We start from the raw sequence: 15644 nt of genomic DNA on the forward strand, positions 1-15644 counted from the left end.
ACATTGCTGAATCCCTTAAATTGTGAAACTCAAGTGAGCAATGTATCCTCATTGCACACTTCACACATCCTGCAACCAATGAGACAGATAAAAAGGCACGCTCACCTAGATGTACATCCAACCCATCCTGTCTCATAGCATTGTACATGTATTTGATAGCCATATCCAGGTTTTCCGAGCCACTGACACGGTTCCCAATGGTGTCGGTAAAGTCAGCCAGCCGTCTGTAAGAGCGGTTCTGGGCAGCTCCAAACACAGCCAGGTCAATAATCTGTTTGGCCACATCAGCATAGCCCGATACCTCTGCAGCTACGTCTGAGACGGGGTTCAAACAGAGACAGACAAAATAAACTCAAGTTTTATATCCAAATCTTTTTTTTTGTCAAGAATATCTTTTAACCTAGAATATCTTAAGTCTTAAAAATCAAATGAAGTAAATATAGTGTCTTTGTCACAGGAAGTAGAATCACCATGTTATATATTTACAAATAATTCAAGGCTTGTAAAGACATGTTCCAAAAAAACATATGCATAATAGGTCAAGGAAGCAATATAAACATATAGTGACTACATAACAGTACTGTATAAGTCAGTGGTAATAAAACTGTGCTTGAATGACTGAGTCTATATTTAGCATCAATCTGCGATAAATGCACTGATACGTGGATGTTTTTTAATATATCCCAAACATCAATTGGATTCCTGTGACCACTGTTTTTCAAGTATTTGAAAGCCCATTCATGGACATAATCCACCCACACAGGTGTTTTCACTGATTAGACCTTTTCTCAAGACTGTGTGGGTGTGTACAAACTTCACTGACAGCTCCCTGACTCTCCTGTTAGCTTTGTTGCACCTGTTAAGGCAGGGCAGCTTACACCATTATCACTGTGGGACCCCCTGGGTTTTTAAAAGTTCCTTTAAAAAATCTAGTGAATTAAAAATAAATTGATAGCAACCTTGATTTCTAAACATAGGACTCTTTCTTAGGGCTGGGCGATTTGACCAAAAATGTTATCACAATAAAAAATTTCTAATAATTTGATATCGATAATTATCACGATAAATGTCAAATCATTATTTCTTGAAGGCTGATTTTTGCTCCTGAGGGAAAGTTGAAGATGGCGACCTGTTCAGGGTGTACCCCGCTTTTCGCCTGATATCAGCTGGGATTGGCTCCAGCCCCCCACGACCCTGTACACAGGATAAGTGGTTGACGATGGATGGATGGATGGTTTTATTGCCCAGCCCTATTCTGTCCTTTACTATGTGTGTGATGGTAGAAGTGTTTGGGTTACCTTTCTTTGCAGTATGATTGGATACAGCCCTGACTGCAGCCATTGAACTCCTGGACCCAGCAGGGTGAGGGTGACAGCCACACAGAAATGAATGCATGGAGAGAAACATGAAGATGGAGAGGAGGAACAGCAATCCAACCTTCTGAGCCATCTGCAGACCAAAAAAGTACCAATGTGATTACAAATCAGACAGTCTTGTGGATTAATAGCTGCTTAATTTAATTTTACCAGCAGCACATCACTGATCCATTCCTGCTAACGTTACAAGTTTCACTTTAATGGTAATTTGTTAGTCTAATTTACAGCTCTGGGGCTTTAAAGCATGTTTTCCAAAGTTTAATAAAAAACTGTAAATCAGTATATCTACTTAATTATAAACCCTAAAGCACCAAACACGTAATGCTGCATAATCCCACATATTTAAAAGTTTAACGTTAGTTAGTTACATGACTATTAGCTAGTTTTTGGCCCTGGCTGATGAAGTGTTAGTGTCACTGAGAACAGATGATGTTAGCCCACTCCCAGTCAAGGCCTGACAACGTTACTGGTTGAGCTAGACATTCAAATACACAACCAATATCAACGTTGCGCTATGGTTGCGCCGCATTAGCAAATTCAAACTCACCGGGCTTTATCTTTTATTGACAACAAAACGCTCGACAGTCAGATTTTATTGCAGACAAACTGTGGAGAGAAACGTTACTATAGTTGAACCGTCTGAGAGTAACGTTAACAGTGAGCATAAAACTTAATTTTAAACGCTACATATACATAAACATAACACAAAAACAAACCCTTCAGGCCAAGTTAGTCGCTTTGTTATCGTTGATGTTACAATACCTCTTACTGTAATCATGGATGTATACATGAATACCGGAATACAAACACCGTTTCCGCGCTCGTGATTTCAGCGTGTCCAAGTAAAGGAAACTTCCGGTACGACTGTCACAATAAAAGCGCCATCTCTACAAATCTATTGCAGTAAAATAAAGAGTAAATGAATAAATTAACCTATTCAACAGATCAATGATGGAACCACAAATACTGACTTTTTACATGGTAAAATTTGTTTTGATCAGTTTGTTTCATTTAACCATAGAAGTACTATAATAACACACTGCTATTATGCATTTCGTTACTATACTACTACTCATTTCTATAATCATGCGAGCCAGTATTAGCAAAACACACAATGATTTAGCCCAAGGTAGTTTAGGGAAAACCATGACAGACTCTCAAAGCCAGATCTTTAACATTGATTATTATCTACTCATTTCACATTAGTCATTTGATGATTAGAATGAAGGTTCATACATGACACTCTTTTCAGCTGTTGTTTCATAAATAGATCATCCCTACCTTTAACTTAAATGCAGACAAATAACTAAATATAAAGGGCTAAATGTAATCGCAGCTCTAACATTTTTGTTATTTTTATTGAACTAGTCTGTGAAGATGTGATTTTACAAATGGAAGGAAACAACACAGCTGGAAATATGAACTGTATTAATTGCACTTTGAACATTACATTGCAGAAATGAACTCCCTATCAATGCTGCTTTTATTCTCAAATTATAGACAACAAATTATAGTGTTTGATGCGACACTATTATAGAACGTGTCTTCTTCTGACATTTCCATATTTCCTTGTCAACAACATTAGTTGCCAAAAAGGTGTCCTGTGCTTAAACTTTTGTGTATCTACGCTGTAGAAAACACAGCACTTCTCTGGCCACATCCCTATCCGTGGTTTCCATCCTCCATCCTTCTCTACCACTAATCTTCTGCGTTCCTCTGCAGTCATTGGCATTCACTGCCCCACCCTGTGAGGATGGTTACATTAATGTTTACTTATACTTTTCTTACACTCTACTACTACTTTAGTATATTACTTTTTTAAAACAGATTATGAATGTTCAGGCGTTAACACCTCTTTACTTTTACTATTTGCCTTTAACATAATGATATATAAGACATTCAGTATCTTTCTATCTTTCCCCAGTTTCTTTTTTCTTCTGCCATTTGTTTTCTCTTCTCTGCATCATCAGGTTTTGGAAAACCTGACCATTTGGCTCCATTCACATGGTGCTGGCTTGGTTTAACACAGCGGTATGAAAATATTTGTTTTCTGGCACCTACGTTTGTAAGAGGATGTTTGTTGAGGCTGGGAGGACGTTTTGCTGTGCTACTTTGCAAACAAGTGGAACAAAAACTTCAAATGAGTGCTTCTACCTGCAGCTCACCTTTCAAAATTGGCACATTTAAATGGCCTAACCAGTAGCTCGTTTTAAGTGTATCCAGTCAGAGCTTTCATCTATTGACACAGTGAATATCTGTAGCACAATTAGAAGACTTGCTAAATATTATAGTATTGGTCTTACACAACACTGACTACAAAACCGCATTTACAACACAGAGGTTGGAAAAATAAAATTATTGCCTCAGCAGCCAATAAGTAGACTACACATAGTTTGTGTTTGGGTCAGAGGAAAATGGATAGAAAGGAGGGGGGGGGAGAAAAAGGTCAATAAAAGGTCAGGACAGGGTGCTGTTGCTGTTGATTGAATACATCTGTCTTGTTGTGATGTCTGTGGATGTGTGTATGAGTGAAGAAAGAATGTATGCTGATATACTCCAACCAATCCCCAAAACCAAAAAAATGACAGACAATTTTAGAATTGCATTAAAGCCACATCTTTTACTCAGCAGTGAACCCACAGATACACCATTTCATGACACAGTTCTCTATTGGCCACCCCATATGCTTATGTCACCATTTTATCTCTAAGTTGGTTTTTGGTTGTCCCTTCCCCCATGTAGTCAATTCATATTCAAATATGATCAAAATGAAAATTAAAGCTGCAATATATTTACAAGGAACTTATTACTTACTTTCATTAAATGCATTCATATGAAAATGTATTTTAAAAAGGCTGGACAACCGATAATGAAATTGAATTAAACCAAGGCTTGTCAAATACACTAAAAACATAAATATCAAAACAAACTGAGAAGTAGGCACAAACAGGCTTTGACCATGAGTAAATACTGTACACTCCAAGTTTATCGCGGACATTGGATTATAGTATAAGCAAGTATAAATTACTACATATAAATTATAGTATCATCAACATACTGTATAAACCTACGGAGATCCTAGAAGAGAAAGGTTGTGGTGTGTCATCACCTGTTGGATTGCCAACAAGTGTTAACCCGTTGTCTTAACCCTCTATGGTTATGGTCTGTGTTGGACATTTGTCCAAATGTCAGTTTTTCCTAGCCCTGTCTAGCCCAGAACTATTACAGTTGTGTTTTTGTATAGCTTGATGGTCAAAACATGACACAGACACTGAAAGAGCACTGTAAATGAATGTATACGATGTTTTGTAAGGCACTGAAGAAGTGCCCAACAAATTTCCAACAAATCAACAGTAAGTCACAGTGTGTTAGTGATAAGATTGTCCTGTTTATTCTAGCCATAGCAAATAGGTAGTTTGCATTCAGATAATCTAGAATAGCTTTAAAATTATTTTCTATAATAGCAGAGAAAAGTATATCAAGTAAACACTATTAATTTGCTTCGATTAAAGGACAAAAGATAAATGCAGCCCCACAACTTTCACTGACTTCACGTTGCCTCATGAAGGGAATCAAACTGTTAACAGACAAAAAACTGTTTTGCAACAGATTTTTGAAGCAGATAGGGACAGTGCCCTTTGACACAGGATGAAACAGACAGAAATAGCCATTACAAATCTATACCAATTTAACGTTTGTTATGAGACATTAAACTCAAAGTCAAGAAAGTCAGAGCAAAAAAAAACCAAATAAACCAAATGAGACCAATGTAATTTCAATGAGAATGTGTAGACAGGGGGTAGGTCTACTCACAGTTTAACCACTTAACCCCACCTCTCTGTGTGTATCAATCACTGATCCCAGTTATCTTGATAACCAAAGCTCGTTAAAAAAAAAAAAAAAAAGACCTTTTCATAAAGATTGTAAGGCCATCAATAGATCTGCTTAAAGACAACATTCCCCCCATTTCAGTAAGAGGCTGATGTGAAAAACATTGTTCTTTGACATATAATAAGTTGGTAGCTAAAATTCATCAGACACCATCTAAAAAGACTATCTACATAGATAGTCATATATATATATATATAGTTTAAATCCCCAATATTTGCACAAAAATATAAATTTAACAGGGTGTATAAAAGTAAAATCCAATCAAAAGTGAATACTGCCCTATTGTCGTTGCTGCCTCCTGTATCCTTACTGAAACTCTAAGCCCCCAAAGGCTCCTTTGTTTGGCTGGTCGAGGTAAAGACTGATAGGAAACACTTTTAAAACCTGACATGCTTATGCTTTGATTAGCATTGTAACAAATTAAAAAGAATTTGCAATTAGTAAGTAAATTACTGATTTGGGATAATTCAGTCAGTCACATTGCTTATTACAGTTGACAGATAAACAGACATCTATAATTGATTGTATTTTTAACTTTCCAACCCTGCTGTGTGAACAAGCCCCAACTCTATAAATCTTAAGAAACACTAAATGCTTTCACTGTCCCTTATATTCAAACCCGTTATTACAGTTGACAGTCAGAAAAGAATGTGCTTTGGCTGTCGTCAGAAAGCGTTGGTCACTTTTCACTTTGGTTTCTGAATTATAGATGTTAGACTTGGCTCTACCTTAGCAAACCTGTCCTATGCTTGCTGCACACATTCACCAAATAAAATAGTCCTGAAAATATTACTAATGTTGGACCGATGCAAGGTTGAGGGACTACCACTGTATGAATACAATGAAATGACCAAAATCTCTTTTTAAAAATGGCTATAATCTCTTGACATCAAAACACATCAAAACAAAAAGCTTCAAAAAATAATTTTCCAAAAGACATCTAAAGCACATTTACATTTTGGTCAGTTATATAAGTGTGAAATATCTTTGAGAAAACAACAAAAACATGTACCTGCAGAGTAACAAAATCTCTCATATCAATACTGGACAGCAAGACAAAACATTAATTCCTCAAAACAACAAGAAAATCTTCAATTCAGCAAAGAAAGCGTACAAGAAATGAAATGTAACAATGACAAATGTTTACAAACAGCAAATTTTACCTCAAAGAAAAAAGGGTCTACATTTGTAATACTAATCCCATATGTGGTAACATTCCTATTGACAGCATTCAAAATGCGTTAAGGCTATTCATGTTTCTGTGAACTTCCTCAGTGTTGTTAAGATGAGCTGGGACAGTTCAGGCTGTAGCTCTGCTAAATGGGACAATCGATTTGTCTAAAGCAGCCCAAAGTCCAGTGTGTGGTTCACCTTAGAAAAAAGTAATGTGGGTGAAAAGGCACAGTGATATCAACCTGGACTAGAACAGTTCAGCTCTAGAAAAGATTCCTCTCTTAAAATGTAGGACGTGTATTTCATGTCTAACTCCTTCTGCAGAATGGAATGAGACAAATGTATTTTAATAGTCTTATTTGTTCTCGTATGACCTCTTCCTCACAAACACTGAACATTATATACAGAGATGTTAATGGGTAGCAGAGGAGGAAGGTAGAACAGAGAAAAAGAAAGGGAAAAAATGTAAGGAGCATTGCAGAAGAACAGAGGTGCTTGACTTCAGACTTCATTCAGAAGAATCATCTTCAGTTGTTTATCAATCGATTCTCAATTCTGATTGTGAGGAATCGATTTCCGTTCAAAGTCCCTTTCGGTCAGTTCAGGCATAGAACTCCTTGGTAGGCGCTTTGTGATAGATTGTTGAGGAAAGTTTGGTGTCTCCCAGGTCATAGCTACCTTCATCCTTTTTCTTCATACGGTAGACGAGGAGGAGGAGGAGGAAAACGGCGCAGAGAAATCCCACCACTCCACACGCTATCACCGCTGGAGAGGGCATAATGAAATATTAAAATATGTTTTCTTGATACTTGCTGCAAAAATTGAGACAAAAATAAAATTCCTGAAATTAAAATCTTAATATAACTCAAGAAATGTATGCTTCATCATAAAACCTTTGTGTTTAGTCTTCAGATACTGTTAATTGTCAAAATCTCAGTGAATTACCCCATTAAACCAGGCATGTGGGAACAATAAACATGCAGAAAAGCCTTGTAGAAATCTGTCCTTACCTGCCAGCACTTCCGTCCTCTCCCACAAGTTCTCCGAGGTCACCTCTTTGGGAGAGTCCATCTCATACATTCTGCTGCCTTGGCCATCTTTGGCCAGAATTTCATTTTCAAACTCTTTGATCTGGATGTCATCTCTGCCTTCTGTGGTCGCCGAGACATCCCACATATCCAGACTGTTGTCCTTGTCTGCATCTTTGGACACAATGATGTCTTTGCCGAATTTGGTTGCAGTAGTTTCACTGGGAGGCAAGCTGGTGGAGCGGAGGCCGGTACTCTGTGAAAATATTATTATTATTATTATTATTATTATATGTTGCAGGAAAAAAAGAATAGATCATTTTTAGGAGTCTCAATTCTTGCAAGGGCTTTGGTTCATGGCATAAGGATTTGTAGAAAAGGAAAAGCATAATCCACCTCCTCATCCTCTTTGTCCCCACCAGGGAGTATGAATGGTGTTGTCTCGGTGTCCTTCACTGTGGTTGATGGATCCTTGCTATCTGCTGCTGTGGTTGCTGGGTTGTCCCGAGAGTCTGCTGTGGGTTGAGGTTGACTTGGAACCATTTCTTTGGAGACTGTGGTCCTAGAGAAGTTGGAAATCCTCCTGAGCATGTTGTCTGTGAAGTCGTTGAAAGCTGAGATAGAGGAAACAATCAGCACACATTTGACCCGATTGCCCTTTCAACCTAGCACTATTTTAGACTTCATTTTTAAAACGGAGGTCAAAGAAATCTCAGATTTTGTTATTTTGATCCCCCCCCCAGATAAAATGGAGGATTAATTTTCACTTTATGGGTGGAAAATATTCTCCTACTTCATAAGATTAATCCATGAATATAAAAATGTATTTGATTATCTGAAAATCAAATTGTCACAGAGCTAAAAACAGGTCTGTTCTTCTCAGACATTTTGGAGATACATGTCTTTATGGGAAAGAAAAGAAAATGCTCTCAGCAGGTTTATCCGTTCCTTTTACGTACAGGAGGGATGCAACCTGTGAGTTTTACTACGTGGTGAAATGTCCCTAACCACATCATAGTTTAAACTGTGAGTGAATGTTCTGAATGAGCTAAATGTTCCAGCACATTATTCACTGCGGGCATAAAGGTGAGTCACTGACAATAAAAGCAGTCAGAGCGTGATCTGACATCTGCGCGCTCACCTGGTTAACTCCATATCACCTCAGGACAAACATCTGGTACACTGTGAGTGAGCGCTTCTGTGTCTGAATATACAAATACGTGTGTCTGCAGTGCACATATTGCTCATGTGTCTGACATGAGATGAGATGCATGTTTTGTCAAACTAACTGCCTGTAAGGACATTTTGAAGACATGATTGGAGATTACAGTACAGATGTACAGTAACTATACAAAGATTTGGGCCCATTTTCTCAAAAGCAGACGATCTCTGTCCCATTGTTAGTCTACAGATGCTTTCGGGAAACTGGGAATGGCAGAAATGGAAAACACATGATTTGAAAAATAAAAATCACAGTCCACATGATTATTATATACTGTTTGTTAATTTTACCCAACAAAAATAACAATGTATTTTTTTAAACCCCTCCATTTGTATCTTTTTTTAAACAGCTAAAACAAGTAATGTGAAGTTGCTATCAAAACCATATCCATTAATAAAAAATAACAGAGCAAAACAATTAGAAAACAAAGACGGCGGCCTCCTTACCGTAGTTTCCGGATCCAGAGCCTGAACCCTCGTCTTCACCATCATCATCATCATCATCTATAGGGAGGTTACCTGATGCTTGGCCCTCTAGGTACAGGTCATCTGCTGTGGAAAAGGATGGCTGGGAGGAGACCAAGAGCTGGAAGAGAGGAACAGATACTATTATTAAAGCAGAAGGGAAATACCATAGACAGTATATTACTTGACGAAGCCACCCCATTAGTTTGATTGGAGAGCAGTGAAACGCTACTATACGGCTACTTCCTGTTGGCACAAGTGTCTACTGCGCGTGATCGCTCAGCATAACTGTGGTTTAATGACAGAGAAACGGCAGAAACACCGTAATTCTGGTAGCTGCACAAACAAAAAGTTTCTTGGCTCAGTGCGTTTGTCTGACTTGGATCGTCACTGTTTAATCCGCCCACCTACGTGGCTCACCTGCCAAACACCAACGCATCGTCACTGATGGCCGAATAGTTGTTTTACATTCACTGAGAGTTTATAATCTAAGCAATACGGTTACATCTCATGTGCGACGGGATGTCACAGGATTTTGACGTCATTTTTGGGCCTACTAAGGACCGTCCATGCAGGCCTCACTGTTTCAACTGTGGCTTACCCCCTTGGGAAATACGAACAGACAGAGGAAGGGAGGATTTCTCCAACTAATTGAAAACATGTGAATGTCTCAGTTTGGGAGTAAGACAATACTTCTCACAACTGATGACCTATGGTGGCCAAATATGCCAGAGTGCTCACTGGTGTCCGTGAGTTTAACCAGAGCGTGTCTTGCATCCATACTGTAACATGGATAGTCAGATGGAGGCTGGCTTCTTGTTCATTTTACGTGTTGTGGCAGTAATTTGTGATGCTTCACAGAGCCAGACAGCAGAGATCTAAGTGTGTTTATGAGGAGGAGGGAGAGATAGAGCAGCTTCAAAGCCAAGTGGACACACACATTGAAGAAAAAAGAAATAAAAACAGGACAAACCTCTCATTAACCCAAACACTATGCAGGGGAGAGTGATGAAAACCAAAACCCAGCTTTGCTGGTCACCTGAAGCCTAGTCTAATTAAAAAAAAAAATCAATAAAATAAAAAATACTAGCCATAGAGACAAGGTACACCTGAGATTAAGTTAATCACTTGAAATATGACCGTCTCTATGTTTGAAGCGGAACAAAACAATAAAACAAACGCTGAGGCAGATTAGAAAACACACATGAATCAAAGACAGCAAGCTGATAATGAGTCAGAAATTCAAAAAGAAAGGAAAGGCTTAGCAGATGTTAGTGGTTGCGATGAGACACACAGACATGGATGAATATGGCCCATTGAGACCTGAAGTATGTCTGGTATGTATACTATGCTTCCACTAACACAGGTGCTGAGAGAGGAAGGAGGGAGACTGGAAAAGGGAAGGAATAGAAGGAGAGAGACAGGGACAGCACTGTATGTTTCTGGTAAAAACGGGTGCTGGTGAGATAGGAGAAGATGGGTGAGGAGGTGTATCTTTTAGTGCAATAAATATTCACACTTGAGGGATGTAAAGGTAGAAATCAAGTCTTAAAGTGTAAGTCTTCTCTACCAACACTAGCCTTTCATTTGGTAGTGTGCCTTTGTTTATCAGTAGGCAAGAAAGTTCCCTTTAAAAGGCAACAAACCAAGCCAAATCATGTTGATGGTAACTGCTTTGATTGATCAGGTTTTCTGCAAATGATGAACATAATGAGAGAGTCAAATAAGACATCAGAAATGATAAAGTGGTGTCCCGGAATATATTTTTTAATAATACATATGTATACCTATTTTTGTTATCAATAAACTTCTGTAGATGAAGGGCTAGGACAAATGTTTCAGCTCAATTTCCATGGTGACTTCTGGAGATATCAGATTTTGTTCAAGCTAACTGAGATGTAACAAGAGAAACCCCCAGTGTGAGATAAACCAGATGTTGTGTTCACATTCTGGGGAAAAAGGCCAAACAGAAAATCATTTACATTCATTTTCAAAAGACAGAAGAGTCTCACAGTGTCAGGGCTGACTAAAATAGCAGAAGGGACAGCCTTCAACCAGGGATTACAAAAGCAGATGCCGTGCTTGTCAAAACGAAACGCACACACACAAAAACATGGAACAGCAGCAGACATACAAATGTGATGTTCATAACGGCTTTGCTGTACATTTTGCTAATACTTTGTCTTTAATTTTTTTTTTTATTCAAGTGGATGACCAAAGAAGGTTTTTGGGCTTTCACTGGTCTTGGTGGTCTGGCCTCTTTGATAGCTTTGAAAAAGTCTCAGAACTGTACAAACTGAATTGTCCCAGTGAAGGAGAAACACAGTGTACACACTGAAAATGAGCAGGATTCCCATTTAAGGCCTCAACTAGCCCTACTGTGACCTCAGGTGCTGCTGAACTGATGGCTTGCAAAACACACCACCTCCACCTACCTTATACAAAATCACTCACATACATTGATATAGGCATTATGGTTGAGATCCATATCTCCATTAATAAAGATATATTCCTATATCAATAAATACAACAATATGGCAGATGGATACACAATCACATTAGGGCTGGGCAATAAATCAATAATGATAATTATTGCAATATAATTTTTCTCAATAACAATATAACAAAAGGTTCAATATATTGTCAATAAATGTTTAATTTAATTCATTTGAATCACGAACAAATTAGCAATTATTTTTTCTATTAAGATATTTATTTTGTTGAGAAAAAGGGACTGAAAAAAGATTTTCTAAATTTTACTCAAGTATATAATTAAAAAAAGGATTTTTATCTTCATTGTTTTGAATGTTCTTCTAACCATTAGATTTCTTCAAAAATCAGCCTTTTAACTTGACAGAAATAATAATTTGACATTTATCGTGATAATTATCGATATCAAATGGTATGAAATTTTTTAACGTGATAAAAGTTTTAGCCATATTGCCCAGCCCCAAATCACATCAAATAATCAACTGATGTTCAAAGCAAATAACTGTGATTCAATGATCTACATTACATCAGATGACACTCTGCAGAACTCTAACATAAATTTGTACAAAAGGACAAAAATTATCATATTTTCATTACACTCCCCTGAAGGTCTATGATCATATTGATCATAATTGAACTATTGCCCAGGGTTAGGGTTAGGCACTACTGTGATATGAGCATAATGAATCATTTAGTTAATAAAGTTTCAGGAAATACAGTCCAGAACCTGAACACATTCAGTTTACTATGAAAAAACAAACAGAGAAACACAGCAAATCCTCCAATATGAGAAGCTGCAAACAGAGAAAGTTTGACATTTAAATGACTTAAAAGAGGAATTAACTGTCTGAATCTGTTTTTCAAACACATGTACAGACAATGTAACATACTAAATCAGCTCATCACTTTCTCCCCGCTTGCCAGGAAGAAGTTATGCATGAGGCTTTTACTGGAAGACTTCCATCATTTGAGAGGTTACACACATCTGCAAAACATATATATGTGCATAGGTCACACACATACACACAGACCTTATATAACCATCTGTTGTCCCAGTGCTTTCTCAGAGTGAAGACAGCTCTCTGGAAACAACAAGGTTGCAGTGATAAAAACACTATAAACAGGCAGTAGGGGAAGGTGTATGAGTTTGTTTGTCGGAGTATTATGATTAAATCGTTTGATCAACAAATCCACATTTTGCGTGTCCTCTGGATTAACAGTTATTAAAGTAAGATATTTCCCCCAGTGAGCTGGAAGTCAACGATAATGAGAGAGCAGTTGGGCCAAGAGTGAGGTTGTGTAACAGCCAAAAGTACACAGCGGGCCTGTCATCACCATCTAGATAGCAGTAGCGGCGGCACAAAACGCTGTGTTTGAGTGGGCGTATGTTTGACCAAGGCTACGAGTCATAAAATGCCTGACCCCTCATCGTCGAATGTATCCGTTTAGTTGTTTAACAGCAGTTATAGTCTCCTACGGCTTCACAGAGGCAAACATTTATCTGACAGACAAAAGAAAAAAGAGCCAATTCAAGGTAAATAGAAATATTACAATTTTGTTTGGTAGGATTGTCCAAAAAGACAGTGGTATAAAAGATTTTTTTTCCCCAAATTCCTAAATGTGATACTAACATCCAGAAAGAGACACAATATACACTTTTGTCTACACATAGAGAGTATTATGATGCCCTTAATTCAGATACGTATCACAGTTATTTGAACTGCTGACCCCAACACTAAAAAGGTCTTAGTATACACTATTTGGCAAAAGATAAGATTTTAATCAGCTCTGTGGTGGAGCAAAGAGCAGCACAAAAGAGACTCCCCATCACCACCAATGTGTGTTTCAGAAGCACTGTGAGAATAATCAATAATAACGAGAGCAGGTGTCAAACTCTTCCTCCTTCTTACTCTGGTTGGGTGGAAAACTGCGTGCATCCCACGCACTTACATGCTTGTCAGGACTAGCCCGGTAGGACTCACCGTGAGTCACCATGCCAGATAATGACACTACTACCGGCTCACAAGCTGTCACACCGAAAGCCTGTTTCAACATTCATCTTTCAGATCTGTGCGACATCACCAACTGACTAACCAGTAATTCTACAGCCACACTCAGAGAAAGAGACAGTTTGAATATACACCGTAAACCATCACGCCCAGCAATTTAGGACTGAGGTCTGTGTATTAGTAGCATGAAGTAAAGTGGAATCAAAGGCTGTGTAGAGCAGAGTATGACCCACATTACAAGATGACAATCTTAAAAATGTTCTTTTTCAGTAATCACATCTGTTTATAATAGATCTTGTTCTCAGATTAAAACTCACAGGGCCTTACATGGTAAAGAAATTACAGTAAAGTGTAATTATTCCCTCTCTGTCTCCACAACTCTTTCAGTATTTAGTATAGATGCTGCCTTGCCAGTTCCTGCTACACATAACCTGCGGCACAGTCTCTGTTTCGGCTCTCTCCCTTTCACAATATACACTCAATAAATCATAAATATCACGATTTTCTGAAGAGGTGGCAAAATTCTCTGGCTCTCATTTGGGACTTTTTGCAGCCAATAAATCATGCAACTGGGATATTTTGACACTTGTGACAATGTACAGAGCTCTGCTTTAGCCTGTCATTTCCAGGTGTTATCCAGCTTTACAACAGACCGCACACACATGAGAGGAGGGGAGAGACTGTCATGGGATCAGGATGAGATTTTTCTAATTAGGGACAAGTTGGACTTGTCAGGTCAGGAAGAAGGATTGTGTCATTCTTACCATTTTCATCCCTGTTAAATATTCATTATTTTCTGATGCAACATTTCATTTTGCAAACTTGACCCAAGCCCTGTGTGGGAGAGAAATTCAGGTCAGGTCTGGAGGTTTGGGCTGAAATGTTAAAAGCTCTGAGGGAGAGGCTAAACAGACTTTGGCCCAGTGTGAACTCGAGACCGACTAGACCCGAACTTGGCTTGAATCCACAGTGTATGGATGAATATAGTAAATCCCGCATTAGTCCGCCAATGTACTTATCTCAAATGCTGTTGCTTTCTAGAAGATAAGATTCCCTTGTGCTTAAAAAACAGCTATGCTCCTTTTCACGTTGATCAATTTTAGCAACGACCAACATTAAATAAAGAGTCCAGGCTGAGCAATTAGGGATGTTGTGTTAAAAAAATAAACACTGAACAAGCTAGGAAATTATAACATTATATGTAACTTAGGGCATTTAAAAATACAATCCCGTTGATTTTAAGGGAACACAAACGGAGAGAAGGGGCAACTGAACAAAATTAAACAATGCGGAGGGTTGACTCTTCTAAACGTATCTTAACGGCTAATTAACGTTAGTGAATTTTCTCGAGATAAAAGAAAGACACATGGTCGACGTTATTGAGTCAAATAGCATTCAAGTTTCACATGCCGTTGGTTGCTCGATGCTTTAAATAAAACCGCAATTAAAAGCCACTTACTTTTTCGCTGATGAATCCAGCCGCCAGCCCGACGAGGAACAACAACCGCAGATTCCTCATCTTAACTTCAATAGCCTATAAGATGATAGTTTTAAGGGGGGGGGGGGACAAAATAAAAGGTGAGAAAACAAAATAAATTACTAAAAAGCCAGATTATGTCGTTCCGCTTATTCCTCGTCACGTTTTCGGCTACTTTGTTAAATCTCAGCACTTCGGTGAACGACGCGTTGCGATGTGGAGCTCCTCTGGAAAAGTTGTTTGGACTGGCAATCAGCGTGGATACGGGATGACGTCAGCACGGCGTGACGTTCACTGAGGGGCGTTTAGACAAACACACATACACACACACCTTACAGGGGTGTGACCTATATCAAAGGGAAGGGAAATAAAAAACATTTTAGGGGGAAAACCATGGGACTTTTATTTCGCTGCAAACCAAAAATAAGAAGATAATTTGACATGTTAAAGAGTCAAAGACATGTCTTGACAGGTTTTAAACCACTATCACCTCAAAAACTTATAAATGACTGAT

General features: G+C 38.3%; 2 protein-coding genes across 5 annotated transcripts in view; both read right to left on the minus strand.

Annotated features, from left to right (window-relative positions):
- The window catches only part of LOC119897847 (carboxypeptidase Q-like), a 28707-nt gene extending 26473 nt beyond the window's left edge, over positions 1-2234 (minus strand). Inside the window, exons 1-4 of one of the 4 annotated variants that reach the window (XM_038711839.1) lie at positions 2139-2213; positions 1924-1982; positions 1299-1449; positions 106-315 (exon numbers count right to left, since the gene is read on the minus strand). In XM_038711839.1, coding sequence (XP_038567767.1) covers positions 106-315; positions 1299-1449 — 361 coding nt within the window. In that variant the 5' untranslated portion in view covers positions 1924-1982; positions 2139-2213. Of the gene's footprint in view, positions 1-105; positions 316-1298; positions 1450-1923; positions 1983-2092 lie in introns of all 4 variants that reach the window. The other 3 variants (XM_038711838.1, XM_038711840.1, XM_038711842.1) reach the window with 3 other exon arrangements.
- A 1742-nt stretch (positions 2235-3976) lies between these two features.
- Positions 3977-15369, minus strand: LOC119897849 (syndecan-2-like). The gene is made up of 5 exons (XM_038711843.1): positions 15113-15369; positions 9137-9275; positions 7865-8082; positions 7451-7724; positions 3977-7205 (listed from the first exon to the last, which is right to left on the minus strand). Exons 1-5 carry the CDS (start codon positions 15170-15172, stop codon positions 7042-7044), a joined length of 855 nt encoding a protein of 284 aa, XP_038567771.1. The 5' UTR covers positions 15173-15369; the 3' UTR covers positions 3977-7041.
- Between the last annotated feature and the right edge of the window lie 275 nt (positions 15370-15644).

This window comes from Micropterus salmoides, unplaced genomic scaffold (genome assembly GCF_014851395.1).
Source record: "Micropterus salmoides isolate LMB-PRFRI ecotype aquatic unplaced genomic scaffold, ASM1485139v1 Ms_hic_scaffold_11, whole genome shotgun sequence".
NCBI lineage: Eukaryota > Metazoa > Chordata > Actinopteri > Centrarchiformes > Centrarchidae > Micropterus > Micropterus salmoides.

What these genes read in the sequence shown, in the direction of transcription:
- LOC119897849 (XM_038711843.1), bottom strand. Translation starts at nt 15,172, where the DNA reads ATGAGGAATCTGCGGTTGTTGTTCCTCGTCGGGCTGGCGGCTGGATTC. An exon ending in CTGGATTCATCAGCGAAAAA is followed by an intron (nt 9,276 to 15,112) that starts GTAAGTGGCTTT and finishes CCTCTCTTCCAG; the next exon opens with CTCTTGGTCTCCTCCCAGCC. An exon ending in GAGGACGGAAGTGCTGGCAG is followed by an intron (nt 7,206 to 7,450) that starts GTAAGGACAGAT and finishes TGCCCTCTCCAG; the next exon opens with CGGTGATAGCGTGTGGAGTG.